This window comes from Alosa pseudoharengus, unplaced genomic scaffold (assembly GCF_046254945.1).
Source record: "Alosa pseudoharengus isolate Yale_2024_CS ecotype anadromous, Long Island Sound unplaced genomic scaffold, YU_APseudo_1.1 YU_APseudo_1.1_scf_17, whole genome shotgun sequence".
Classification (NCBI taxonomy): domain Eukaryota; kingdom Metazoa; phylum Chordata; class Actinopteri; order Clupeiformes; family Clupeidae; genus Alosa; species Alosa pseudoharengus.
The window spans coordinates 38,041,934-38,069,741 of record NW_027468640.1 but is presented as its reverse complement, the minus strand read 5'-3'; the positions used below and the strand labels follow the sequence as shown (position 1 = coordinate 38,069,741).

Sequence of the window (27,808 nt, the reverse complement as noted above, 5' to 3'; positions counted from 1 at the left end):
TTCTTGTCTTTGTGGTGGTTTTCATGTCCTCTCAAAGATTCTCTGGCCTTTTGAGGTAAGCTTATGTACTGTCCTCTCTTCCGGCTTGTCTTCTTGTCTAGTGCAGAGATCTTCAACAAGGGGTTCTCATCTCCAAATTATTGATCCCTTTTTCTTCCAAAAACAAAGACTTCCAGAAAACATGTTCTGAAAATATTCTAATCATTTTGATGGCATGAGATTTTATACACCATTACAAATTAAATTGATACATGGCATGGCATTATAGGCCGTCCTACACATTACTTTTGGTTTCGGTTTAATAAGCCACACCATTTAATACAATGGTGTAGGGGGTCCCTCCATCTCTATCAGACAAGAGGTCCTTGGCCTTAAAAACGTTCAAGACCTGAGGCCTAGTCTCACCTGGCTGTTGCCATCATATCTATCACTTCACAGTCTCCATTGTTATCAGTTTCCTCAATCCACTGTCGTTGTGGCATTTTAATTTCCTATTCCTGCCACAGTCTCTTTGTGACCTCCATATTGGTGTCATGCTTGTGACAGGACTGTTGTGTTTGTGCTTCTGCCTGACTCTCATCATGGGTATGAACAACACATGCGTGTGTTGTGTCTCATGTGTGCTGAAGGCATGACTGAGTGTGTGAGGTTGCTACTAGATGTGCAAGCTGTGTGTGTAGCATGAGCGAATGTTTTTCTGTATATCTTCTATGTGTTTGTGTCGTGGGGAAGAGAAACGAGCAGAGGAAATGGGGACCAAAAGTGACTATTGTTTCAACAGTGCCTCCATAAACAGCTGAGGGAGAGAGAGAGAGAGGAAGAGAGGGGTGGAAAAGGAAGTGTCTGAAAACAGGCTGAGCTTCACGGCGACTCGTTTGAAGAAAAACTGTCTAGATCACGTTGGTGCAGAAGTTTAAAACATTTAAGTTAGTATGCATATGCGCGTGTATGTGTGTGTGAAGGGTTAGTCTTTCTAAATTGTAAAGGTTGCAGACTTAAGAGGAACTCTATGCAAGTGTGTATCACTCAAGACTGGCGGTGGAACGACCATCTGGTGAGTTCAGTTAGCACACACAAACACAATGCTAAATGTGTCTTAAATGCTCAATTATCCAGTTGCTGGTAAGTTTATGGTTATGTATGAGAGTGAGTCCTACACAGACTGAAATAATGCAAAGACTTTAGATTTTACATTTTGATAGTAAAAGATATCTCTGGCTGTCTGATCAACTGCAAGAAGAGTTTGTTTTGCTTTGTCAGACTAAGTAAATCAGCTTGTGTAAAAAATTGGACTTCAGTGAAGAGGACTGGATCAGAAATCAGGGATTATGAGGCTGCTTGGCTACGGAACCAGAGGTTTTGAATCCCAGAACAAGTTAACAACTGTAAGTAGTCTATACTAGGCTAGGCTGTGTTGCCTTTGAATTGTCAGCACAGGCAATCTAATTAACTGTTACTCTGTTTATCTCTGTGATTTTTGAGCAATGTCCCTGAGTACTGTTGCTCTGGCACATTCCCATTGATATTGAACAGCATTTTTTTCTTTAATCATCAGAGGGCAAATATTCATTATCATCCAGTCAGAACACATGGCACTGGTTCTGTGGTTGGCCAGCAACATTGCTCAAAAATTTAAAGTGCCCCATGTACAGTACCCTCCAGAACTATTGGCACCTCTGCTAAAGTTGACTAAAAACCGGTATAACAAATTAGGGAAAGCAAATTTATTTCAAGAAAAAGGAAAATATAAATAAATAAATATTTTTAACAAAAACACGTCGCTCACAATTATTAGCATCCCTGCTTGTAATACCTTTTTAAGCCTCCCTTTGGCAATAAAACAGCTTGTAATATTCTCGTATGACACCCCATAAAGTTGGAGAATACAAAGCAAGGCATTTACGACCATTCGTCTTTTTTTACAAAATCTCCCCATATCCTAGGTCCACACTTGTGCATTCTCCTCTTTGACTCACCCCACTGTTTTTCTATGGAGTTTAGATCAGGGGACTAAGATGGCAATGGCCGAAGCTTGATTTTGTGTTCAGTAAACCATATTTGTTTTGGTTCATTGACCTGATGAAGGATCCAATCATGACCCACTTTTAGTGTCTTGGCAGAGATTGACAGATTTCCTTTGAAAATGTTCAGGTTTTTCTTGGGGTTCATGACAGGGACGTCACTAGGATTGAAGGACAGGGGGGGCTTAGCCCCCAGGGTTGTAGGTAATGTGTGCGCAAAGTGTACGCCGAACAATTTTCATCACACCTTAAAAGGGCTTCAATGAATTGGTATTGACAGGGACACCATGCCATTAGTTTTAACTCTTTCACAATAGAGGTGGCCAGATGAGGCCATTGCAAATCTTGGGGTGGCACACCAAAACAAAGGGCTGTCATCACCCCCCCATGTCATGAACTGTTACATTAGGTATTTAAATTAATAGTACCCACTAAAAAATATCATATACATTAGTACCTTGAGGCCTAGGCTATTTTCAGTGTAATTTTATTATTACTTCAATCATTCAATTGAATCAATCAGTATGCATTTTATGCATTGCTTTCATTGTGAGAGTACAATAAATTGGCAAAAGATAATTTTGTATACCTGTTTTTAGTCAGCTTTACCAAAGGTGCCAATAATTCTGGAGAGTGTATCATCACTACACTATAGTCTGGTGACTCAGATTGGAATGCTTTTATTGACAATGTTAGATTTATTTTGTCCAGTGTATGACTATATGTCTCAGATTATTTAGGTTTGTGTGATTACTAGCTGTTTCCTTCCTAACATGGCTGCCTTTAGTGGCAGTCTCTGATTGACTGATGTGTCTTGAGGCTGTCTCAGATGGTGTCAGACTGTCTTAAGATGGTGTCAGACTGTCTTACCTATCTACAGATGCTCAGATGATTAACAAATTATCCATTGACTATCTATCTATCACTCTGGGCCCTATTTTCCGACCTGGCGCATGGTTGAAAACAGGTTATTTTCCCAGCACAAAGTTTATTCTTATTTTGCACGTCTCTTTTTTTGAGCAATGCGCCAAGGGGTGTGGCAATTAACGACCTGAAGATGGGTCTGGCGTGTTGTCTAAAAATCGCTATTGTACACTACCTAAAACGCATTACGCCACTGACCAACAGAAACCTCTATGTTATTTTAAGAGCACATTATTAACAGTGATATAGGCGGGTGCACAACTCACCATGCTTCACTCATCCACAAACACGCACCGGCGAACATCCGTGCAAAACATTACAAATTTCACAATTACAATGGGAAACATAATTAGAATAAAGATATTACGAAATACATCTCACAATGAGTAGTTATTCACCATCATTTGCAAATTGGTAATGATGGATAAAAGTGATTGGGTGAGGCGAGAGGCAAATATGAAGAATAGCTGAGATGTAAGCAGCAACTCCTCCTGCAGAATAAATGTATTTATGATGTCCAATCCCAATGAAGAATTTGAAATTTGGGGTGAGCACCTCTTCACCCAGTGAATTGTAGAGTGTTTTTTTTATGTAGTATAACAGTATAACAGTCTATTTCAACTCAAAGGCTGCCTTACATACGCCTACAGCTGCACTGTCAATGGATTGTTTTCATGTGCTTCTCCTTTTTTCTCCAAACACCCTTTTGGTGATTATGGCCAAATAGTATTTTAATTTAAGCTTTTTTCCGCTTTTATTGTCAAAGCGCATCTGGCTTTTCTAGATTCCGCATATAAATTACATGAATGTAATCACAAGTGAACAGGGAGAACATACATGTTATCAGACAGAGGATGCGTGCGCTCAGAGCGGAATTCCATCAGGTGCTTGACCTAAGGGAGCACGGTTGCAGCTCAGACCTCAGTTTGTGTGTGTGTGTGTGTGTGTGGGTGGGGGGGGGGGGGGGGGAAGCTCCCTTCAGCATCACAGGGAGCCTATAGAGAGTGGTACGCCAGGGAGGGCAAAGACTGGAAAGAGGTGACACGTGGGGAGGGGGGGTGGGTGGGGTGATAACATGTCATCTTTTAATCTGTAGTGTTTCCCTTTGTTAAAGAGAAAAAGCAAGAGAGGAGGGAGGGAGGAGTGGATTGGTGGAAAGGAGTGAGAGGAAAACAGACTGCTCACTAATCTCCAAATATGATGGCATGATTCGGATTGGATTGGAATGGGGGGGGGGGGGGGGGCGGGGTCATGAATGTACAGCCTGATCTCGCTCTGTAGAGTTAGGGTCACCAAGGGCACATCTGCCCGGCAACCAGGGAATGTCACAACAACATCAACAACAACAAAAGCAGAAGTGGTGGTGGCAGGGGAGGCCACTCTTGCTCTCCAGGAAAACAAAAACAAAATTTAAATTAGACTCATCACACCATAGGGATGTGGGGGAGGGTAGACCTACGTGTTTTCTTTCTTTCAGACAGGTTATCTTACACAAAGGGAAGTGATTTATTTCAAGTTGATTGGAATGTTATGTAAGCTAGCCTATTTCATTTTAACCTTTTAACCAAAGTATTGGACAAAATGTGTCGATGACCACCGTGTTTTTTTTCATGTATAGTATTAGGTTTATTCATTCTAGCTAGGCCTCATCTAGGCAATAAGTTCATTTGAAATGAATAAGTTCATTTGAAATGTGTTTGTCTAATTACAAATAATTTGCAATTTCTTGAGCTATTAGACCATTGGCAAGTGTCATATCATCCGTCTTGGAAACAGCTGAGGCAAAAACAGTCAGTCTTAAAGCCGCCCTTTCGAATAAGGAACGCGCTTAACCTAGTGTCAGCAGCAGAGAGCGGGCTATCGCACGTCCCCTTTAAAACATGAATTATGTGATTATATACCCCCACCCCCTCAAATTCATTCTCCCTCCCTGGCAGAACGCATTGTTCTCGATCAGAAAAGCCACGCAAGGCGGTCTCCGCTCGCTGGGGAGAAAAGCGTTAATCCGTGAGGCAAGAAACCGAAACGGCAGTTCCAGACACATTGGGCACGCATCTGTTAAAGGCGGACAGGACTAAAGAAGACATCAAGCGGGCCTTTTCAATAGCGAGGAACGATGCTATGACCGTGAATCCCCCCCGCGCTGGTCTGGAGGCACGGGGGAACACTGATACCGGGAAAGCGAGCCCGCAGTGTGTGACAACACGAGCGGACAGGCTGGCGGAAGCGCCGGTCAGCAGTGAGTAAAAACTTGGGGACCGGGAGATGAGTGGACGGGCGGTGTCTGTCTCGGACCCCTTGGAACGGGACAGATCTAGAAACGGGAACTGTCACTAGTCTACAACCATAATGTCATCATCTCATTGACACCAGCAGCTGGTAGCGTGCCGAATAGCCAAGATTATGACGAATCGTCACGAATGATTTAATTTTTAACGTTAGCCGTGGTCCTACCAATTTGAAGGAAATTGTTTATGACAAGAATCTATTTTGGCAAAAGGATATCTCTTGGCCGCGGTCTTCGAAAATAGCTGACCATATTCTGAAATGGGATGGTAATTGGGATTTTTTTAGTATACCCTATGCCTACTGAAGTGGAGAAGGCAGTGGGCTATTGGTATCATAGCCAATCTTTTGTGAGTGCCCGTCTCTTTCGGCACAGCTGTCTGCTATTTTAGCTCGCTCTGTCGTGCCTGCACACCCGCATAATCAAATCAAGCCTGTAACATATGTTTGGAAATTAATGTTATATCTGAGCCAGAGGTGTAGGCCTAGTGGTGGTCTATTGATACTAGGCTCCCTGTTGGCTTCGCCTGGCTAAGTAGATCCATGTTAGTTGTTAATGATGGATAGCAAATAATTTCAAGTCGAACCCCTTGATAGAGTAGCCTAATCAAGCATGTGAAAAGAGTGACGTTGTTGCCGGGCTTGGGTTTTGACTGGGATAATCTGTTCTCTCCATTACCATCCCCTTTATGTTTGATGTCTGTCAGAAGGAATATAACCGCCACGCTCTTGTATCGCCGGCTTCTCGCCCGCGGCTAGACGCGTGTATGGCCCAAATTCAGCCAATGGCAATGTGGTAGAAAAGAGAGGTAGCCTACTGTCAATCATCCTTCCGATGATTTTCTTTTCTGTTTGTAGAGACACTGTGCGCAATACGCGCAAGAAGTGTGTCAAATCCTTTGCACGATTTGGAAAAGCCTGCTACTGTTTAATGCACCTTCAGTCACACACATCGAAAATGGAAGATAGTCAAGGCTAACTGTCGTTATGCTGTGGTCATCAATTGTCACGGGACAGTGTGACACCTGAAATAGTTCCCAGGAGAGCCTATATTGATTGAGACGGACAGTGCGGGGGGGAGGGGGGGTGTTGTCGTTTCCCTGCTTTGACTGACAGCGAGAGCGAGCTCTTTGTGCATCTGCGGCGGATCTCTTGCCCTACATTTCTGTTCTCGCTCGCTCCATCCCGGCTCCTCGCCTTTTGTTAGGTCCTGCCTTGACCACCCGGCCGGTTTCTACCGCTTGCCTGCGTGTTGCGTAGGATTGCGTTGGCTGCGCCGAATAGCATTTGACGCGCCGGGTTGCTTCTTCAGCCGCTTCCGTGCGTCGCGGGGGTTGGGTGATAAAGGAACGTCGACACCCTCAAAACAAACGAGCGCATATTTTGACACCCCCTTATAGTCTAGTCCGACATATGGATCCATGCCGTCAGTAATGATAGGGCAGTTTCACCCAATAAACTGAGTCATAAAGCTTGAGAGCCCAAATATAGCAAAGAAAAGGGGGTTGAGTCTAGCTATGCGCAAATTTACGAAATTGACAAAAAAAAAAACATCTGCAGACCACACCCCAACCTACACAATACAACCTTACCCTTTCTGTCTAGGCATAGTATGTCCCATTGTGGTCCCTTGACCAAAATACCCTTGCCTGCCTCACACCTTCCTTACCCTCCTCTGTTGATCTCTCTTCCTCTCATGCACACAAAGACTTTCTCTGGATGTGTTTACGTCAGTCTCTCCAACAGCTTGATTACACGCTACTCTGAGGCATTTGACATTGGTAAAGTAATACAGTGTCCTGTGTTCTGAGTTTCCCGAGTTAAAGTGGCGATGGTGGAATTTACTTAATTTTTGAAGGGGTGGGCAGTGGTAGTGTGGTTAAGGAGCTAGACTAGCGTGCAGTAGTCTGAAAGTTGTGGGTTCAATTCCCAGCTTCCACCGTTATGCCCTTGAGCAAGGCACTTAACTTAGTAATACTGAATTCATAGCAGATTGTGGATATGAGGGCATTTTTAAGTGAACATTTAGAATTTGAGTAATCTCACTTAACCCAACAGATTTGATCTCCTAACTTCTTTGTCCATCTGTCTTACCTAAGTTACCTGACTTGGGTATCTTATTACCTGTCTATATCAAGAGGGGTCTAAAGGCATATCTGTTCAACATGCACTTAGTTTATTACGCGTTTCTTATGTGTTATGGTTTGTATATAGTATTTATTTTAGTATTTCATTAGGCTATTAATTGAATTGACATTGTTGTTTATTATTGCTTCCCTCAACTCACACACAAACACATCCCCACATACTCATCTTTGCTTTTCTCTTATGTGTTGTGCAGGCGGTGAGGCGCGCGTGTGTGTAGGGGAGTGATGGCCCCTCGGCCGTCCTCGGGGGAGCTATGGGGTCTCCACCTCATGCCCCCACGCATCCTGGTGGACTGTTGCCTGCCCAACGGTATGCTGGTCAGCCTCGAGTGCCTGCGCGAGGCGCCACTGCTCACCATCAAGCAGCAGCTGTTCGCCGAGGCCCGCAAATACCCGCTCTACCACCTGCTGCAGGTAGAGCAAGACGACGACAACCACAGCACACATGCACGTATACACACATGCACGTATACACACATGCAAACACACATGGAAACAACCAGAAACAACAGAAATGCAACAGAAATGATATATCTTCAACAAAGCTGTGTTCCAATTACTGATGTCTTTGGAAACATATGGACCCTTAGTAACACAGTTTCCCATTGTCTGGACAGGAGGAGTCATGCTACATCTTTGTGGGTGTGACCCAGGAGGCTGAGAGAGAGGAGTTTTATGATGAGACGCGTCGTCTGTGTGACCTGCGGCTCTTTCAGCCCCTTCTCAAAGTCATCGAGCCAATAGGCAATCGAGAGGAAAAGATCCTCAATCGCGAGATCGGTGTGTTTGTGATTGTGTGCGTGTCTGTGTTGTGTGTAGGTACTCAAGAATTTGTAGTACTGTTCACCTAAACTGTCTGAGAATATATCTTCTCTCCGTGTCTACACTAGTTGTGCAAGTTTGTCAGCATATCTAGCTGTGTTGCCATTGGCAACATGTCTAACTGTATAGCAACACACTACACAAACTCCTTAGTATATTTCTGTGCCCATGTGTCTGTCCATGTGTTTGTATCTTGTCCATGTGTTTGTGTGTGTTGGTACATTTGTCGTAACCCATAGTGCCTATTACGTTTATTTTTGTTTGTTGCTGAAACTTTCCCTATTTTTTATCCCATTTTCTTGGGTTAGTGTCGGTATTTGTTGTCATGTAATTATTTTGTGTATTTAAGCTTGTTTTCTGTGTCATTGTATTCATTCCTTTGTTCAGTCTCCTTCTTCTTCTTCTCTGCCCAGGGTTTGCCATAGGCATGCCCATCTGTGAGTTTGAGCTGGTCAAGGACTCGGAGGTGCAGGACTTCCGGCGGAGCATACTTAGCGTGTGCAGAGAGGCCATGGAGGAGAGGGAGGGGGGCGGTGCCCACTCCCAGGCACTCTACGTTTACCCTCCCAATGTGGAGTCCTCCCCTGACCTGCCCCCCCACATCTACTCCAAGCTGGACAAAGGTGTGTGTGTGTGTGTGTGCACGCATGATGCGTTTGTGTGTTGCGCATATTTGTGAATGTGTGAATATGTCAGAGAATCGGGTTCATTGGTCTTCCTCATCTTCCTCACCTTGTCCCTCCTCTCGCTCTTCCACTCAATTTCATTTTTGAATTCAATAAGCTTTATTGCCACGGCCATTCAAAAAAGAAACAGTGTTGCCAAAGCATATACAGTGCAGAAATGTCCTCTCTCTGTCTTCTCCCATTCATCTCTTGCTCTCTCCATTTTCTCTTCCCTCTTTCTCTTTCATCTCTTTGCTTCTTTCTTGTCCTCTCTCCATTTTTCTCAGTGTCTGTCGTACAACTCTTTCACACTTTCTGCATCATTCTGTGTCTCTCCTTCTAATTCCTCTCTCTCTCTCTCTCTCTCTCTCCCCTCTCTGCTGCAGGTCGTTTGATCGTGACTATCTGGGTGATCGTGTCTCCATCCAATGCCAAGCAGAAGTACACGCTGAAGATCAGCCACGACAGCCTGCCCGAGCAGCTCATTGCCGAGGCCATCCGCAAGAAGACGCGCAGCATGCACCTGTCGGCGCAGCAGCTGCGCATGTGCGTGCAGGAGTACCAGGGCCAGTACATCCTCAAGGTGTGCGGCTGCGACGAGTACCTGCTGGAGAAGTACCCGCTCAGTCAGTACAAGGTGTGAGGCTGCAGACATGCCGTTCTTCCCCCACTCGGGATTTTCCTCTGGGTTTCTGTCCACTGTTTTCTGTCTTGCTCTGGAATGTTTAAAGCAGGAGAGGAGATACACACAGATTTCATTTTCAGTTTTCAGAAGTGGTGGGGATGAAGTAGGTGATTGCAGAAAAGTGATGCGGACATGTCCTATGGACACTGGCCAGAGGAATGTCTCTTTGCCATCTTCTCATCTTCCTCACCTCTCCTTTCCCCAGTGCGCATCCAAAATCACCCTCATCCCTGAGTCTGTTTCTGTATTTATTTGCCACATCTCTCTGTCTCTTGTTTGTGGTCTTTGCCTTTTCTCTTCCCTCTCCTCAGGAACCTTTACATTACATACCATTATTTTGCCTCTGCCTGTGTCTGAGTTAACAGAGAAATTGGTTGCAATTCTTTCCTAGTGTGATTTGGAGTTATTAGTGCTTCTGTGATTATATAGTGTAATCTTGTACCAGGACGCACTGTTCAGATAATGGAACACCAGGTCCCATTTGTCATTATGTTGTACCCAGTTTAGCCTTTAGCTCTCTCGCCTGCCTCAATCTTCTCATCATTTGTGATTAGGATCTGATGATTACAGAACAGTAGCTTCCGAACAGTGTCTGCTAAATTCATTAATTTAGCAGACACTGTTCAGAAGCTATGTATGCTATGAATGTACATGTACATGTACTCTTGTCCTCTTACCCCTCCCCGCCTCCTCCCCCCCCCCTCTCTCTCTATGGTGTGTTCAGGGAGCTGTGGTGATTTCTAAGATCTCAGTGTTCATAGCCTGTGGGGCGGTCACTGTTTTTTCTGACTAATTTTCTGACTTTCTCTCTCTCTCTCTCTCTCTCTCTCTCTCTCTCTCTCTCTCTCTCCCCCTCTCTCTCCTCAGTACATCCGTAGCTGCATCATCGTGGGCCGGCTGCCCCACCTGATGCTGGTGTCCAAGGACAGTCTGTACAGCCAGCTCCCGGCCAGTGGCTTCGTGGCGCCCTCCTACAGCCGCCGCACGCCCCAGCCCAGCCCTTGCCCCGGCGGCAGTGACCCGTCCCCACCCCGCTCCCTATGGGCCTTCAACACGCTGCTGCGCCTGCGCCTACTCTGTGCCACCTACGTCAACGTCAACATCAGGGACATTGACAAGGTGAGATATGGATGGATAGAGGGAGGGAGGGAGGGAGGGAGAGAGGGAGGGATGGATAGATAGATAGATAGATAGATAGATAGATAGATAGATAGATAGATCTATCGATAGAAGAGTGGGTGGATTGATGGATGAATAGAGAGGGATTAAAATAGGTTGCATAACAAAGACAAACAGATGGGGGGAAGGTGTAGAGGGGCATATAAAGAATGAGGAAGGCAGAGAGTTTGAATGACATAGGAATGGAAGAGTATAACTACATTTGGCATCAGCTAGACCTGTAACATCAGCACATAATTGATATTTAGGGAATTTGATATTTATCAGAAGACCAAGGATTACAGATTTGGGAGTAATATTAGGAATTGAGGAATTAAAGGTCAGTGATTCATGTGAAAGAGAAGGGTTGTTGTCTGGAATTGAGGGATTATGATTTGTGTTTGGTGATTTAGGTAATGGGGTCAGAGGTTAGCCTAAGCTTGGGCCTGTTGTCTGTTGCAGATCTATGTCAGAACAGGCATCTATCATGGAGGAGAGCCACTCTGTGACAACGTCAACACCCAGAGAGTGCCCTGTTCCAACCCCAGGTGACTAACACCCCATTATTACATTACCCAGAGAGTGCCCTGTTCCAACCCCAGGTAACGAACACCCCATTATTACATTACCCAGAGAGTGCCCTGTTCCAACCCCAGGTGACTAACACCCCATTATTACATTACCTAACGCTCCTATCCAGTGCCACTTACTGTACAGGAAACTAAGTGCAGGGTTAAATGCCTTGCTCAGAGGCACAATGGTGCAAGCACCTGCAAGCAATACACAACAACACTAAAATAATAACTTTACAAGAAATGATGTACATAATAACTTACAATTATGTACACTAGGTCAGTGTACTAACGACTAACTAATATTCACTAGCTCAAGGAAGCACTCAGTAGGGACTTTCTGAATTGGCCACATTTATTCAGGATAACTTTCTCTCTCTCTCTCTCTGTGTGTCCTTCTCTCTCAGGTGGAATGAGTGGCTGACGTATGACATCTACCTGACAGATCTCCCGCGTGCCACTCGTCTCTGTCTCTCCATCTGCTCAGTGAAGGGACGCAAGGGAGCCAAAGAGGTGACATCTCACCCTTGACCTCAAACACCCAGTTTTATGTTCAGATTTAGGGGTTATTATAACACACACGCATACACACACAGTTATGGACATGCCAGGCACAAGGAGTGCTGATGTTAGAACTCTAGTTATATACACAGTACCATTTAAAGCCACAGTTGACCAGATTTTTTAATCATATTCACTGAAACCGACACTATGCTCCGACAGAACAACATCAATCAGACGGTTTTAGAAAAAAACCTGCACTTCTACCTCCACCTAGAGCCTATTATTTGTTTTGCAAAAATCCACAGCTCCCGGTTCTTCTGGTCCAATCAGAGCAGGGCTGTGTGAGATCTTACTGTCAATCACAGTCTGGTGTCTGGTGCGCACTGATGAGCACAAATTTGATGAGAGGGTGCTCGTGGTAGTGGGGGAGGGACATGAGAGTTGTAAACATTCAATATTTTGGCTAAATCCCCTCAATCTGTCAGACTTGCCAACTGCAGCTTTAAGCTTTTGTTTCTGCCCATGTATTTGTTTCAGTGTTTGTTTTATTGTTTGTGTCTGTAATGTTTGTGTGTTGATATACATATGATTGTGGGTGCACAGACATCCGTGTGTGAGTGTTTTTGTCTCCCTGTACATGCTGTATGTGCCTTGCTTACCTCTTTCTCTCTGTTTGTGTGTGTGTGGTGTGTGTGTGTGTGTGTGTGTGTGTGTGTGTGTGTGTGTGTGTGTGTGTGTGTGTGTGTGTGTGTGTGTGTGTGTGTGTGTGTGTGTGTGTGTGTGTGTGTGTGTGTGTATGTGTGTGTGTGTGTGTGCACGCGCGCAGGAGCACTGTCCACTGGCCTGGGGCAATGTGAATCTGTTTGACTACAAGGACACGTTGGTGAGCGGGAAGGTGGCCCTGAGCCTTTGGCCCGTCCCGCACGGCATGGAGGACCTACTCAACCCCATTGGCGTTGCTGGATCCAACCCCAACAAGGTCAGCCACAGGGTCAGGGGTCAAAATTTAAGCGTGGGCGTCCGGTGCAGGTCAAAGTGTGGATGCCCCACATAGGTCATAAAGGTCAAGGTTCAAGCGCAGACATCCCAGACAGTTTGCAGGAGTAAAGGCCAGGGATGCCCCACACACAGGCATCAAGCATCACAGAAGATTTTCAGAACTCTCTTCTCAGTTAAGATCTGGAGGTAAGTTCTAAAATGCATTGGCGCCGCCAGCCGTAATCCTGTATGCACTGTGCGTACAATTTTTCAACGCTTTATTCATGAAATCATTCAATATTACAGCAATAAAGATGGCTTGTGTACGGTCTTAAATGAAACATGCTATGTGCACAAATGATAGCCTATGTTTAGGGCAAAGAGAATGGACATCTCAACATAAGGACACATTAGAAGATGATGATTGGTGTAAACTTTGTCATGACATAATAAGCAGTACTGGTGCTTAAAAACGCAACGTTCCATTCAATCATAAATCATTCAAGCGTAGTGCTGGTCATGAAAAGAAAACAGCAGCTTAATATTTTTCAGGTGTTTAACAGTAAAAGGTGCATTGTTCTTAGCAGTTATGCTGAAGGCAGCGAGATAAGGCATTGCATCCTACACTCACTCTGTTTGGAACATCGCAGTTCGGGTTTCAAGATTGATAAGATTCAGTTAATGTGTAGAGTATGGATCGTCTCAAAGTTTGGGACAACCAAACAGCAGTGTAAGCAAATCCTTATTGTTAGGTTACATAGCTGTCTTTTCTCTAGGCCTAGGCCTATCGCAAATCGTGACATAAACTCATTGATTTCTTTATTTCTTGTAATTAGCGCCCTGGGCCATGGTACGTACTATGGAATGCAACCCTAGCGGTGCCCCTGCTAAAATGTACACCATTTCTGACGGCTCCTGTGGTTCATACAAAGCTGATCAAACAAGAAATCAGTTACCTTTCCAGCATATAACATAATAGCGATTTTATCAGTAAAGACGTTTTGAGAAAGGAGGAAATACTGACTTCACATATTAAATTAGAATATAATGTCTGTATAACCAAATGGTTAAATAAATTCCCTGTCTGGTTCCCCATTTAAGCCACATGGCTCCCTCCACATAATTTCAGGTTGAAGGAAAGAAAGACGTGCGCACTGTCAAGTAGTGGGGTGGGACTTTTTGGCTAGTTTAGATTGCTGGTCAGGCCACCCAGTTTCATTCTGAGCATCATGGTGAGCCCTCACCAGGAGCAGTCTGGGCTGGACACATGGAACCTCGCCCGTGGAGTCTGCCAAAGATTTTCTGGCAAATCCTGGCAAAAGAAAAACATGTGTTTCCTTTTTGTGTGCTAGTTCTTGTCTGCTCACATATTCCATTCTTTCTCTCTCTCTATCTCTCTCTGCCCTTCTCTCTCCTCTATGTGGTCTTTTGCTCTGATTCACTCACCCCTCCACCATCTGTCTTTCCTCATCACCCTCTTCTCTCTCACACCCTTTTCCTCATTCCCTCTCTCTGCATCACATGTCACTTTTCCCCTTTCTGTTCCCCTGTTCCCTTTCTCATTTGTCTCTTTCTCTCACTCTTTTTGCTTGCCTCCTCACTTTCTCTTCTCTCCTTCTTTCTCTCCTCTGCACACGCCCCTCCTCTGTTCTGTTACCCTTTTCCTGTCCTCTCCATGCTCCTCTTTTTACTTCTTCTCCTGTATCTTCCTATTCACTCCCCCTTTCTTAATGCCCCTTTCTATTTATTTTCTCTCCTCTGTATCCTTCCTCCTCTGTTTTTCTCCCCGTTCTCTCACTCCTCCTTCTCCTCCTGCTCCTCTTCTGTTCACAGGAGACTCCGTGTGTGGAGCTGGAGTTCTCCTGGTTCAACCAGACGGTCATTTTCCCGGACGAGCAGCAGATTGAGGAGCACGCCAACTGGGTCATCTCCAGAGAGCTGGGCTATAACTACTGCATGGGCCTGGTGAGGCAGAGAGAGAGAGTGGAAAAGAGGGAGAGGGAGAGAGACTCTGACATTTTATTAGCAGTAAAAAGGAAACCCTCAATAAGTTAACATTAAGATGTTCTAAAAACCCAAGCAAGAAAAAAAAAAAACACCCACAGAGAAAACAACAAAACAAAAGATAAACAACCATTGCTGAGACGGGGGGGGGGGGGGGGCAAAAAGTGGGAGAGAGAGGAAATAGAGTGAAAGAGTAGGCAGAGGAGAAAAGGACAGAGAGAGAGAGAGAGAGAGAGAGAGAGAGAGAGAGGATGTGGAGAAGGCAGAGGAGGAGGGAAAGGCATTACAACATGTGAGGCAGAAGAGAGGGAGAGAGAGATGTGTGTGAGCAAGAGAGAAAGAGAGAGAGAGAGAGAGAGTGTGTGTGTGTGTGAGAGAGAGAGAGAGAGAGAGAGAGAGAGAGGTGGAGCAGAGGGAGAGATGAGGAAAATTAGATTGGGGGAAAAGTGAGAGAAGGGAGTGGTTCAGAAAGGAGAGAGACCAAGAAAGAGGGAGGGGTAGACATGCATAGAGAGTGCCTTGTGCAGTGCCAAGGTAACCCACTAACGAGTCATGAAATACAGAAAACTAGGGTTATTTCAGTGTGTACACACACACACACACGCACACGTCCACCCTCCTCCATATGATAAAAATGAAACGAGCAATATGTTTATATCGTAGAAGTAATAGTTTGTATTACTGTGTTATTACTGTGTGTTAACATCATCATGTAGTCATGTCTGTGATCCCCATGGTTATTACTGTGTGTTAACATCATCATGTAGTCGTGTCTGTGCTCCCCATGGTTATTAGGCTACTGTGTGTTAACATCATCATGTAGTCGTGTCTGTGATCCCCATGGTTATTAGGCTACTGTGTGGTAACATCATCATGTAGTCGTGTCTGTGATCCCCATGGTTATTACTGTGTGTTAACATCATCATGTAGTCGTGTCTGTGATCCCCATGGTTATTAGGCTACTCTGTGTTAACATCATCATGCAGTCGTGTCTGTGATATATATCCCCATGGTTGTGACCTTTGCCCTCTGGCCTGTGTGCTGATCTCCAGAGCAGCCGCCTGGCGTGTGACAGCACGGTGTCGCAGGTGGACGGCGAGCAGTTGCGCAGCCTGTGCAGCCGAGACCCACTCTATGAGCTCTCAGAGCAGGAGAAAGACTTCCTGTGGAGGCACCGGTGAGCCACCATGTTTGTAGTTTTTTCCCTTGCCTTTCTCCTTTACTCCATCATCGCAGAGGTGATCCCTGAGTAAAAAAGCACAAATTATCTCGTGGGGATGGGGGTGGGGGGTTTCCCCTGTCACATTTTTTGTCATTTCTGAGAAGGCTTTGTTGTCCCAATCCTCTGTGGGAATAAGATGAAAGTGCTAAACAGTTGCTTGTTTCCAGGCTTGTTTCTTGTGTGTAGTCTGAGCCTTTAATTCCACAATCATGTGACATGACAGGCGTTTCAGGCATCCATTTCTCTAATGATGAATCAATGTTCACTGTTTATGATGTTATAAGAATTGAATTCTGAATGAAATTGAACTGAACAATCCACTCTGTAACAAGATTTGCTGAAAAAAAAGTATCATAGTACAAGAACTAAGAAGAGTAAGCTTGAGTTAGCAATGTTTTTATCAAATTCAAATTCAAAGTTGCTTTATTAGCATGACTGTATGGGAACAGTGTTGTTAAAGCTATTGTTGATAGTAACATACAACAACACGTAATAAGACCATTAAAGGAAATAAAAAATAAAATAATTAATACATAAGTGGGGGGGGGGGGTACATCAGTGTGAGGATGGTTATAGATCTAGAATTAACAGAAGTAAAGGTTGAGTCCCTCAGATCCTCACAGTTCAAGATATTGTGCTGCTAAGGCAGCAGAGGGCCCTTCGCCAAGAAGTATGGCCATTTTGTCACTGTTGTCACAATAGTGTGGGATACCTACTTGGAATTTGGGGAAGAATGCCCTTCTTATGTTTTCATACTTTATCTCTCTATTGTCTCTCTCTTTCTTCCTCCTCCTCTCCTCCGCCCTTCCTCAGGCACTACTGTGTGAACATCCCAGAAAGCCTTCCCAAGCTGCTGCAGGCCGTCAAGTGGAACTCCCGTGATGAGGTGTCTCAGGTGAGCCCAGACGCTCCTCTCTTTTAGCTACCCACACTCACTGTCAGCCTTTTTCTCTCTTTTCTCACATCACTTTACCTTTGTCTTATGCTCACTATCCCCCTTTCTCTCATCTCTTTCAACAGCCCACGCTCACACTCATCAAGATCATCCCTTTCCTTTTTCACATTCTGCTATCTGTCTATCTTTACCATGTCTCCACTGGCTCTCTCCCAGTCTCTCCTCTCTTTCATCTGCCTACACTATCATCCCTCCTCCTGCATGTCATGCCTCTCTTATATGATATAATCAATCACTAAGGCTCTAAAACTCTCTCTCTCTCTCTCTCTCTCTCTCTCTCTCTGTCACTCCCTCTCACTCTCTCTCCTCCAGATGTATTGTCTGCTAAAGGACTGGCCCCTGATGCAGCCAGAGTCAGCGCTAGAGCTGCTGGACTGTAACTTCCCCGACCCGATGGTGCGCGAGTTCGCCCTGCGGTGTCTGGTGCAGGGCCTCACCGACGACAAGCTCAGCCAGTACCTGCTGCAGCTCGTGCAGGTGTGTGTGTTTGTGTGTGTGTGTGTGTGTGTGTGTGTGTGTGTGTTTGGCTGTTTGGGGTGTGCTTGGCTTGGGTGGCCCCCATCATTTGCCCAAAGCACAGCAGTCACACAAAGTCCTGGGCTAAGAAGCAGCAAGAGCAGCCAGCAGTACCTGTGTCAGAAGCCTGCTAATTTGTGATGACTGTGAAAATAGTTGTGTGTATGGGACTGTGTGTATTTCTGTTGTGTATAAAATGGTTTGTAGTATTTGTGTGTATAATGTGTGTGTGTGTATGTGTTTTAGGTACTGAAATACGAGATGTACCTTGATAATCCTTTAGCCCGCTTCCTCATTAAGAAAGCCCTGACCAATCAGAGAATAGGACACTTCTTCTTCTGGCATCTCAAGTGAGTATGACTTTCAGATCTGAAAAGTTCAGTTCAGTTGAATTTAATGTATGTGGCACCATAAGATATGAATGAACCTGGGGGCACTGTGGCGCAACAGGCTACCATGTGCAGGTCCAAGTGCCCATGGGGACCCAAGTTCGAATCCGACCTGCGGTCATTTCCTGACCCCATCCCATCTCTCTGTCACACTGACTTCCTGTCACCCTTCACTGTCCTGTCTGAATAAAAGGCCAAAGGCTCAAAAATATGTACTTTAATAAAAGATAAAAAAAAAAAAAAAAAAGATATGAATTAACCCCTTAGAGTAAGCAGGGGCAAGTACAAAAAATGTGATGTTGATTGTGACTGTGGCGTATTGCAAAGGGTTTTGCAGTGATTGTGATTGGTATGTTATGACAATATTGTCTAACTGACCCCTGTAAATGTGGTAGATGGTCAGACTAAATGACAAATACTTACAGTTATGCTGATTGAGTTGTTTGAGATTGACCTGACAGATTAATTGTCCCAGTGATAGTTATATTGCTGGATATAGAAGTCATGTGGTTTTAAGGTGCTGTTGACAGAAGAGTACAATGCTGAGGAGATTATGTTTGGGCAGGTCGGAGATGCACAATAAGACCGTGTCCCGGCGCTTTGGCCTGCTGTTGGAGGCCTTCTGTCGGGCGTGCGGGATGTACCTGAAGCACCTGAACCGACAAGTGGAGGCCATGGACAAGCTGGTCAACCTGACGGACACACTCAAGCAGGAGAAGAAAGACGAGACCCAGAAGGTAAAGGTACTCTCTCTCCCCTTCTTCTTTTTGTCTCTCCATTTGTGTCGTGGACTCTTGTGGTCACCATGTTTGACACCATACAAATTGAGTGATTCAATGATGGCTAGCTGCGAGTTTCTATTGGATGAACTGAGGAGTGCTGTGTGCTGATTCGCTATCGCAGACCCAGATGAAGTTCCTGGTTGAGCATATGTCCCGCCCGGACTACATGGAGGCCCTGCAGGGATTCGTCTCCCCCCTGAATCCAGTTCACCAACTGGGCAACCTCAGGTACACGCACACACTCATAGCCACATACACAAACAAGACAGTGGGTATGAGTGGCATACATACAACATACATTAGGACATACAAATGATATGTGCACACACACATGCAAACACCACACAAACTCATACATACACACACACACACACACACGCACACACACACACACATGCAAACACCACACAAACTCATACATACACGCACACACACACACACACACACACACACACACACACACACACACATACACTGTAACATACAAAAAAGGTTATATTAACACAGATATGTGCATAAAGGGAAATAAATCAGTTAGAGAGGCTAAAGGAGTCAAAAGAGTATATACTTATACTTATACTTTGAAGGGGTGAACAGAGAGAGAACAGAGAGGAACAGACAGAGGGAGATGGAGAAGGATTGGGTAACAGTAGCCTGCTCGTTTCCCTTCTCTAGGCTAAAAATATCAGCCAGTTTTCCTGCTGATTAAATAATATAGCAGCCACAGCATAAGGGCAAACGTGTGTGTGTGTGTGTGTGCGTGTGTGCGTGGTATACTTTTGTGTCACTCTTTTTCACCTCTACCTGGGAGCTTGTGTTTTTGGTGTGGTTTGTTTGTCTGGAAACAGGATTTAAAAAAGTAATCTACCAGACCAATTTCCATGAAACTAGTAGAAAGGGTTGTTTTCAAGTGAACTCTATGCTGTCTTCTTGGTGCACCAATACCCATCAAACAGCAGAATGTAGCCAGAAACCTTCTCACTCTGTTCCACATTTTCATTTCTCATCTTTCCATTCTTCCCATTTTCATTGTTCTCTCTGTTCTGTCCATACCACTCTCTACTCCTCCCTTTATCTGTCTCTCTTTCTGTCTAAGGTTAGAGGAATGCAGAATCATGTCCTCAGCAAAACGTCCCCTCTGGCTCAACTGGGAGAATCCTGACATCATGAGTGAACTGCTATTTACCAACAATGAGGTCATCTTCAAAAACGGGGATGGTGTGTATAACTGTGTGTGTGTGTGTGTGTGTGTGTGTGCGTGTGTGTGAGAGAGAGAGAAAGAGAGTGGTTGTCTCTGTTTATAGCAGTAGTCAACATGACACAAAACATCTAAAATTTATTTGTGCCATTTATAAGTTTGTGACATGCGTGTGGGTGTGTGTGTATGTGTTTGCACAGATAACGATTAGACAGAGCTTATATAGGTACCCCTTTCCACTATTTTGCATTTGTCCTTTTAACATCAAAACTGAGCGTTAACTGTGAAAGTAAAAAACTCTGTTCTATTGTATTATTAACGGTGCTCTAAGTAATGTTAAGTGTTTTCTAAGCTAAAACATTTTTTATCACATACAGCAAAGATCTCACAATCCGCTAGCGTCCTGTCCCCTGAATACACTGTAAAAAAACATGGTCTCTGTAGACAGCCCAGGCTCCAAAAATGGCAACAAAAACAGCCTGGTGCAGACTGGACCATGAAACATAAACTTTTCCAGCTATTCACCGACGAGATACGCATTCAGGAGAGTTCCAATTGCACGGGTGTGAGGGGGAGTTTGAACGTCAACAGAAGTGACGTTACCCAACATCGCTTAGAGCACCTTTAATATTTCATGTGGGACACTGCGCCAATGGGGATATGTTTGTGTGTGTGTGTGTGTGTGCGTGTGCGTGTGTCTATGTTTGTCCTCAGATCTGCGGCAGGATATGCTGACTCTTCAGATCATTAAAATTATGGAGAACATCTGGCAAAACCAGGGCTTGGATTTGAGGTAACCAGCTATGCCAATCACAGTGTGCCCCTTACTGAATCACACCCATGCCATCCCTCTACTTACTGAGAGGCTGATCACACTCTACATTTAGACATTTGTGTGAAATCTGCAGTGTTACTATACTACTGGATAATCAGTCATTCACAGTGTCATTCACAGTGCAATACTGTATCACAACAGGATTGTGGGAAATAATCAGGTAAACCAATTGAACAGTAAGTCTGTGCTTGAAAAAGAGTCTTCAATGGCAACCTGAAGAGGCCGCAGGTTCCAGAGAATTTACAACAGCTAACGGACATTGTTAGGCATAGTGCAAAGCAGAGTGCCTAAAACCCCCCTTAGCTGTTTTCTAAAACAGTTGCTACATATACCTGGCAAGATTTCATAAAATAGAGGCACAGCAACAAGAAATGTAATGATTTATTCATAGATAATCATTTTTCCGCCAAGAAATTTATTTCTTCTATCAGAATGGTTGCCAAGCAATGGCGAGATGTAGAAACTCCACCTTTTTTTTAATCATTTTGCAGCTCGGTAATATAGAATGAAATGTGGTCAGTATGAAGGGTTCTGTTGGGTTTTGCAATGGCATTCAATGTGATTCAGCCAATCAAAATCAAGGACCAGGACTATCTGTTTTAGAACTGGAAATATCCCATGACTCAAATAGGAAGTGTATGCAGGCCTTATTGTGATGTGCCACTTTGGTTACCCAACATCTTTGCAGTTGAACTGCAGAAACTGCATATACCACCAGTGTTGGGAGGGTTACTTTCAAAACGTATTCCGTTACAGAATACAGAATACATGCCCAAAAATGTAATTTGTAACGTATTCCGTTACGTTACTCAATCTGAGTAACGTATTCTGAATACTTAGATTACTTCCGCATTGAATTGCATTTTATAAGTGTAGGAATGCGGCCATCAAGGCCTATTCTGGTGTGTTCGTCTGTTCCAAATGGCTGAAGTGTTAGGCCCACATAGCTACCTGATACAACTTTAAAATAGCAAGGTGACCACTAAAACTACAGCAGGCGACTAGGCTAATTAAAACAAACAAAATAAATAGGCTACTTTAAGGGGGTAGCCAGAAATTATAATTAAGATGTGCCGGTGGCATCAACCCAGTACAAGTGAGGGGCGCATATGCAGGTGGAACGCAAATGACCTGTAAATGTAAACACTATAGGCTACTGTATATCAGGGCTCTCAAAATGAACGTGATCGCGTAATGACAATCAAAAACCGCACGCTAATATGCTAGGCCTACTCGCAAGAATAATTCTTCAGAGGCTGCACCATATAATTATTTTTAAAACGTAAATGTAGATCTAATTAGAAAAAAAATAATCCATAAATCTATTTTAAGTTAGAATAAAAAACTTAGAATGCGGTGCCTATTTTAGAGATTGGTTTTATTGTAGGCCTAGGTCTAAATCAACACGTGAACTAGGCTTTGTTTATTGATTAGCAAACTGTGTAACCGATTGGCCGAAGTAGCTTGAGCTGTTAATACTTGGGAAAATATCATTTGAACAGACATCAGGAACCACGATCAGTGAGGAACAGGAGTTACCTCCACTTACTTTAGGCTACTCCTAATTTGCTGTGCAAACAGTCATTTCAGGGTCTCCGATGACGCGTCCATAATGCGTGCTGACTGCGTTTTGATGCTAGTGCAAGACGGCGGGGCTTGGATTTAATCATGTAAACAATTTCATCATAGATTGCTTTCAGGAGCTTCTGGGAAATGGAGTTGCCTTAATTTATTTAGAGAGTGAATAAACTTATGAAACAGAGAAGTATCGTCACGTAATCCATTGATTTCAACAATGTAACTGTATTCTAAATACCAACTATTTAACTTGTAACTGTATCGGAATACAGTTACTCATAATTTCTATGCTGAATACGTAACGCCGGTACATGTATTCCGTTACTCCCCAACACTGTATACCACATGTCATTTATTGACTGCATACACTTCTGTACAATAATGAGTACTTTCTGTAGTACACTGCTGTACAATGATGTATACTTTCTGTAGTATACTGTTGTGCTGTAAATGCTGCCAGCAATATAATGTATTTTTCAAGACTTTGGTTTTTACAGCAAGATTGCTTGTTACTCTGGCCACAGCAGTGAATAAATCTTATGGCTCTCATGAGTTTGTTACATGAAGTCTAACAATATTATATAACAGTATTACAATGGAATCAAATGAAGTTAATGTCTCATCACCATGTCAAAAATCCTCCTGAACTTTGGATTGCAGCAGACTGAAAAATGCCAGGCTTACCTTTTTCTCTGTCTGTGTCGGTCTCTGTTTTTGTGTGAGCAGAATGCTGCCTTATGGCTGCCTGTCCATAGGTGACTGCGTGGGGCTGATTGAGGTGGTAAAGAACTCCTACACCATCATGCAGATCCAATGCAAAGGTGGCCTCAAGGGGGCGCTACAGTTCAACAGCAATACACTGCACCACTGGATCAAAGACAAGAACCGCGGCGAGGCGTGAGTCACGTTTTTCCTTGCCCCTCTCATCATTGAGCTTGGTCTAGAGGCTTGAGGCTCCAGGCTCCATAAAGCGCCTCGAGACAATATCAGTTGCTATTAGCACTATATAAATAAAATGGAACTGAAATGAAACTTTTGCTCCTCTTGGTCATGCTCTGTCCTCTCATCTTTTTCTTTCTCCTCTAATTGTCTTGTTCCCCCAGCTAATAATGCATGTGTGGCTGCTCATCTATACTGTATGTGTGTCTGTTATTATGGAGGAGATGTATCTCTTGTTCACCCCATCTCTCCCCTCATCCTTCCCCTCAGGTATGATAAAGCCATAGATCTGTTCACCCGCTCATGTGCCGGCTACTGTGTGGCCACCTTCATCCTGGGCATTGGGGACAGGCACAACAGCAACATCATGGTGAAAGAGAACGGACAGGTACACACACACACACACACACACAAAGTGAAGTACAACAGGCCAGATCAGACTAGCCATTCTATAATTACTTGTGGGTATTACGGAAATCCAGCACTGCTTAATTTAATCCACATTCAGACAACTTAATTTCATTTTAGGGCCCTATAAACAGGGCCTTATAAATATCACATAGGTGAGAACAACTGTGCACTTAGTGTTCACTAACACTGATATGGGCACATCCAAAGGTGTTTGGGCTTTCCCACTCCTATCTACACCAAACACATGTCTCTCTCTTAGGTCATTTATATAGATGTTGACCACCTCCTGGACTAGAGGATAAGGATAAGAACCCTCATTCACACCGATCTCTCTCCCCCTCTTTCTCAGCTGTTTCACATAGACTTTGGTCATTTCCTGGACCACAAGAAGAAGAAATTTGGCTACAAGCGTGAACGAGTGCCATTTGTGCTCACTCAGGACTTCCTCATAGTCATCAGCAAGGGCGTGCAGGAGTGCACTAAGACTAAGGAGTTTGAGAGGTATACACACACACTCCTCTTTAATCTCTCTCTCTCTCTCACACACACACACACACATATACAGTCTTTTTCACACCAACAAAAAAACAATCTTACACTCACAAATAATAAATATATTGAATTCGTCTTGTCTCTTATATTCAGGCATGGAGGAATAATGCCCCCTACTGTTTGCATCTGACAATGACCCTTCTACCTCTGCTTTTCTCTCTTCTCTTCTCTCTCTATTTTCTCTCTCCATGCATCTTCTTCTGTATTGTTTAGGTTACACTTTACTTGGCAGTATCAACATAACACTGTCATGAACGTGTCATAAACAAGTCATGAACGTTTATGGCATAACACTTCTGTTATTAAGTGTCATTTGTTTTGTTAGGGATAGGATTAGGGTAAGGGTTAGGGTTACGGTTCATGTGTCATGACAGTGTCATGTGTTCATGATAGTGTCATGCCACTTTTATGTCAAGTAAAGTGTTACCATTGTTTCTCTCAATCCACCTCTCTCTGTCTTCAGTTGCATCTTCACATCCTTTTCTGCTCTCTCCTCCTGTTGCTATTTGTTTCCCTCCCTCCTATTGTCTCATCTCCTCTCCCTCAGGCTCCGCAAAACATTTACCTTTTGAATTTTCATTCATTATTTGTGTATCTATTCAGTTTGTTCATTTATTTGGGTATTTTTAATGCAATAGCAGGTAGACAATGAGGACTGACATCTATTTCAGTAATCATTGGATCATTTTAGTAATCACTGTTGTTGCTGTGTCAAATTCTAATTCTCCTCCTTGACCACGGTGCATAGGTTCCAGGAGATGTGCTATAAGGCCTACCTGGCCATCCGGCAGCACGCCAGCCTGTTCATCAACCTGTTCTCACTGCTGCTGGGCTGCGGCATGCCCGAGTTGCAGAGCTTCGATGACATCGCCTACCTGCGCAAGACGCTGGCGCTGGAGAAGAGCCAGCAGGAGGCGCTGGAGTACTTCACCAAGCAGATGAACGACGCCCACCACGGCGGCTGGACCACCAAGATGGACTGGATCTTCCACACCATCCGCCACATGCCCAATGAGCATTAACCACAGACACACACTCATACACATTCACTCACTCATACACACACACACACACACACACACACACACACACACACGTCATACGTATACAAAGTGCACAAAGACATGTCATCTGATAAAAGCCAGTGAGCAGTAAACCCTTACACTCACAAACATACTCACACAAAACATATGAAACATATCAGTGAATATTAAACATGAACAGATAGAGACAGCACTCTCACACACTAACAGAGCCGTGATGACCCTTGCAAGGTACACACACACACACACACACACTCTCACACACTAACAGACCAGTGATGTTACCCTTGCAAGCATGACTTCTGCTCACCCAAATTCCCACACACACAAACCTGGCCAGTGATCCCCATACATTTACACACACACACACACACGCACACACAAACCTGGCCAGTGATCCCCATACATTTACACACACACACACACACACACACACACACACACACACACACACAAACCTGGCCAGTGATCCCCATACATTTACACACTGGCACCACACCTTACTCAAATCTGACACATTAAGGCATATGAGCAGGAGACATAGCAAACAGACATTCCCATAGCAGTAGTGACATATCTAATACGCATGGGTCACACACACACACACACACACACTAGACTTATGCCTTCTGTGCACTCAGCACATACAACCACACCCACCTAACTCACTCATTCTCCCTTAACACAATCACTCCATTCACATTCAGAAGAACACACACACCTAGACACACACTAGTGAGCAATATGTTTAGTGGCTAAGTGGAGGTGAAGTGACTGCACTGAATAGAGGAGATCAAATCTCACTAAAGCACTAACTCACACACCTCTGCTGCTACACACACACACACACACACACACACACATACACACACAAATACACACACACACACAGCCTCACTTATGGCACACAGATGCACAAGGACAATCAAAAGTCTTAGTTACACACAAATAGATACACACACAAAATGCACTACAGATTGTGGGAATTGTGGAGTTGGTGCAAGGACTAGACAACGATGATGAAGGTGATTGTGAGAAAAAGTGACTCAACTGTTTATTGCATTGCTGGCAATGATGGCAGGGGCCTGATGAATTTAAGGTTTGCCCCACCTTCTCCAGGTCATTGCCTCCTCAGGGTTCCACAAAGGGTCAAAGTTCAAAGGGCACTGCCACCACAAAGCCAAAATGGAGAGGTTGTTCCCCAGGATGCATTGCACCTGACAAAAAAACCCACCTTAAACGTTCTTCTGTTATCTCCAGTCTTCCTATTGACGTATATTAATTGATATTTTGCAAAACAAAAACCTGTAAGCTAACACTTTCACGTTGGTTCTATGTTGTTTGAAGTCTACTATTTATGATGTAGACAGGTAACTGTTTTTAAATTGAGTATTGAAAAAAAACCAGCATGAATGCCACTGTGATTGCAGTTCGGCCCTGTACAAACCCACAGCTCCTGCTGTTTCAACCAGAGAAAGACAATCTTGTTTCAGTTTGGGCTCGTCAATAATGATGAACACCAGCTATAGCCTGTTGTCAGAGAGCACAGTAGCATGGTGTGTACAGGGCACGCTGAGATTTTTTGTATCAGGGATTTAAATTGTTTGAAAAAAATATTAAGAATCATTAACAAGACAATCTGTCTCAAGGGAGTAACTTTAAGTAAGATAAAAAAAAATATTTTTCTCTTTGACCAAATCTGAGCTGATCTTGAATCTTGAATTTTGAAATCCTCTTTTTGAACCGAACAATGGCAGGGGATGATGTGTGGCCTGCTCGCTGTCTCTCAACAGCAGGTTCAGCACTGCAACTGATGTCTGTGTTACTTGTAGATGTTACCAGGTGGTCCGTTCCAAATATCTGTTAAGATATATTTGATTGACTCATGGAGCTACTTTTGTTGATTCATAATGCATTTGAGTTGAGTTGGGGTCCAAATCAAGCAGAGTTTAAAAACAACACTAAATTTCAGGAACTCCATTTCATTCAAGTCTTTGTGACTATACTATGTTATTTCTAATATATCAACATCTGAAATTAACAAATGTCTCTTGTCTGCATGACTGAGTTGTGAAATTTGATCTTCTCTTTGTTGATTACTCATTTGCCATTAGCACCTTAGCGCCTGAGTGGTGCGTCTGTGTTTTGGACACACAGAGCACCCCTAAAAAAAAACAGAAGCACCATTCATTAGAGTCTCAATTATCCATTCGGAGAGAGTTACATATGTCCTGTGTGGGTAGCCGTAGTCGTTAGTGACGTAGTGATGGGGGTGATGACCATGGAACATACTGTATTTCATTTAGGTTTGTACTGATGTTGGCAAACGTGAACTTAATGTGACCTCAAGGTCGAGCCTGATGTTCTGAAACTTTGGAGTGATCTCTTGAGTATTATGATGTTCGGATGTTTTAGTGATATTTATCTTAATAAACATTTCAAGATGCCAAATTGTGCAGGTCTACATGTTGAATAAGCCCTAGGAGTGTGTGTGTATGTGTGTTGGGTGCTTGTGGATATTAAAATGAGAAGTGTTACCTAATTTCTATGTATGGGAAAGTGGAATCTAAACATCCCTGAGTATCTTGAAAACTTGCTTTTATGCATAAAACAGCATGAACA

The 27,808-nt window shown here is 43.9% G+C and overlaps 1 protein-coding gene across 3 annotated transcripts; it reads left to right on the top strand.

The window, feature by feature from the left end:
• Window positions 1-633: 633 nt before the first annotated feature.
• LOC143127805 (phosphatidylinositol 4,5-bisphosphate 3-kinase catalytic subunit alpha isoform) lies at window positions 634-27,808 on the top strand. Of its 3 annotated transcripts, none has more exons than XM_076289518.1 (23): window positions 634-1,054; window positions 1,261-1,385; window positions 7,573-7,792; window positions 7,996-8,158; window positions 8,614-8,823; window positions 9,252-9,502; window positions 10,418-10,669; window positions 11,171-11,256; window positions 11,688-11,793; window positions 12,611-12,763; window positions 14,596-14,727; window positions 15,819-15,943; window positions 16,802-16,883; window positions 17,256-17,420; window positions 17,706-17,809; window positions 18,414-18,585; window positions 18,752-18,858; window positions 19,727-19,848; window positions 20,543-20,621; window positions 22,968-23,138; window positions 23,451-23,568; window positions 23,941-24,092; window positions 24,892-27,808. In XM_076289518.1, the coding sequence occupies exons 3-23, from the start codon at window positions 7,604-7,606 to the stop codon at window positions 25,163-25,165; spliced, it is 3,213 nt and encodes a 1,070-aa protein (XP_076145633.1). In that variant the 5' UTR covers window positions 634-1,054; window positions 1,261-1,385; window positions 7,573-7,603; the 3' UTR covers window positions 25,166-27,808. The 3 variants fall into 3 exon arrangements, with proteins under 3 accessions (XP_076145633.1, XP_076145631.1, XP_076145632.1); XM_076289516.1 differs by having other exon boundaries at window positions 18,414-18,591; XM_076289517.1 differs by lacking the exon at window positions 634-1,054 and having other exon boundaries at window positions 1,065-1,385; window positions 18,414-18,591.

What these genes read in the sequence shown, in the direction of transcription:
- LOC143127805 (XM_076289516.1), top strand. Translation starts at nt 7,604, where the DNA reads ATGGCCCCTCGGCCGTCCTCGGGGGAGCTATGGGGTCTCCACCTCATG. An exon ending in CTGGATCCAACCCCAACAAG is followed by an intron (nt 12,764 to 14,595) that starts GTCAGCCACAGG and finishes TTCTGTTCACAG; the next exon opens with GAGACTCCGTGTGTGGAGCT. An exon ending in ACGAGACCCAGAAGGTAAAG is followed by an intron (nt 18,592 to 18,751) that starts GTACTCTCTCTC and finishes TCGCTATCGCAG; the next exon opens with ACCCAGATGAAGTTCCTGGT.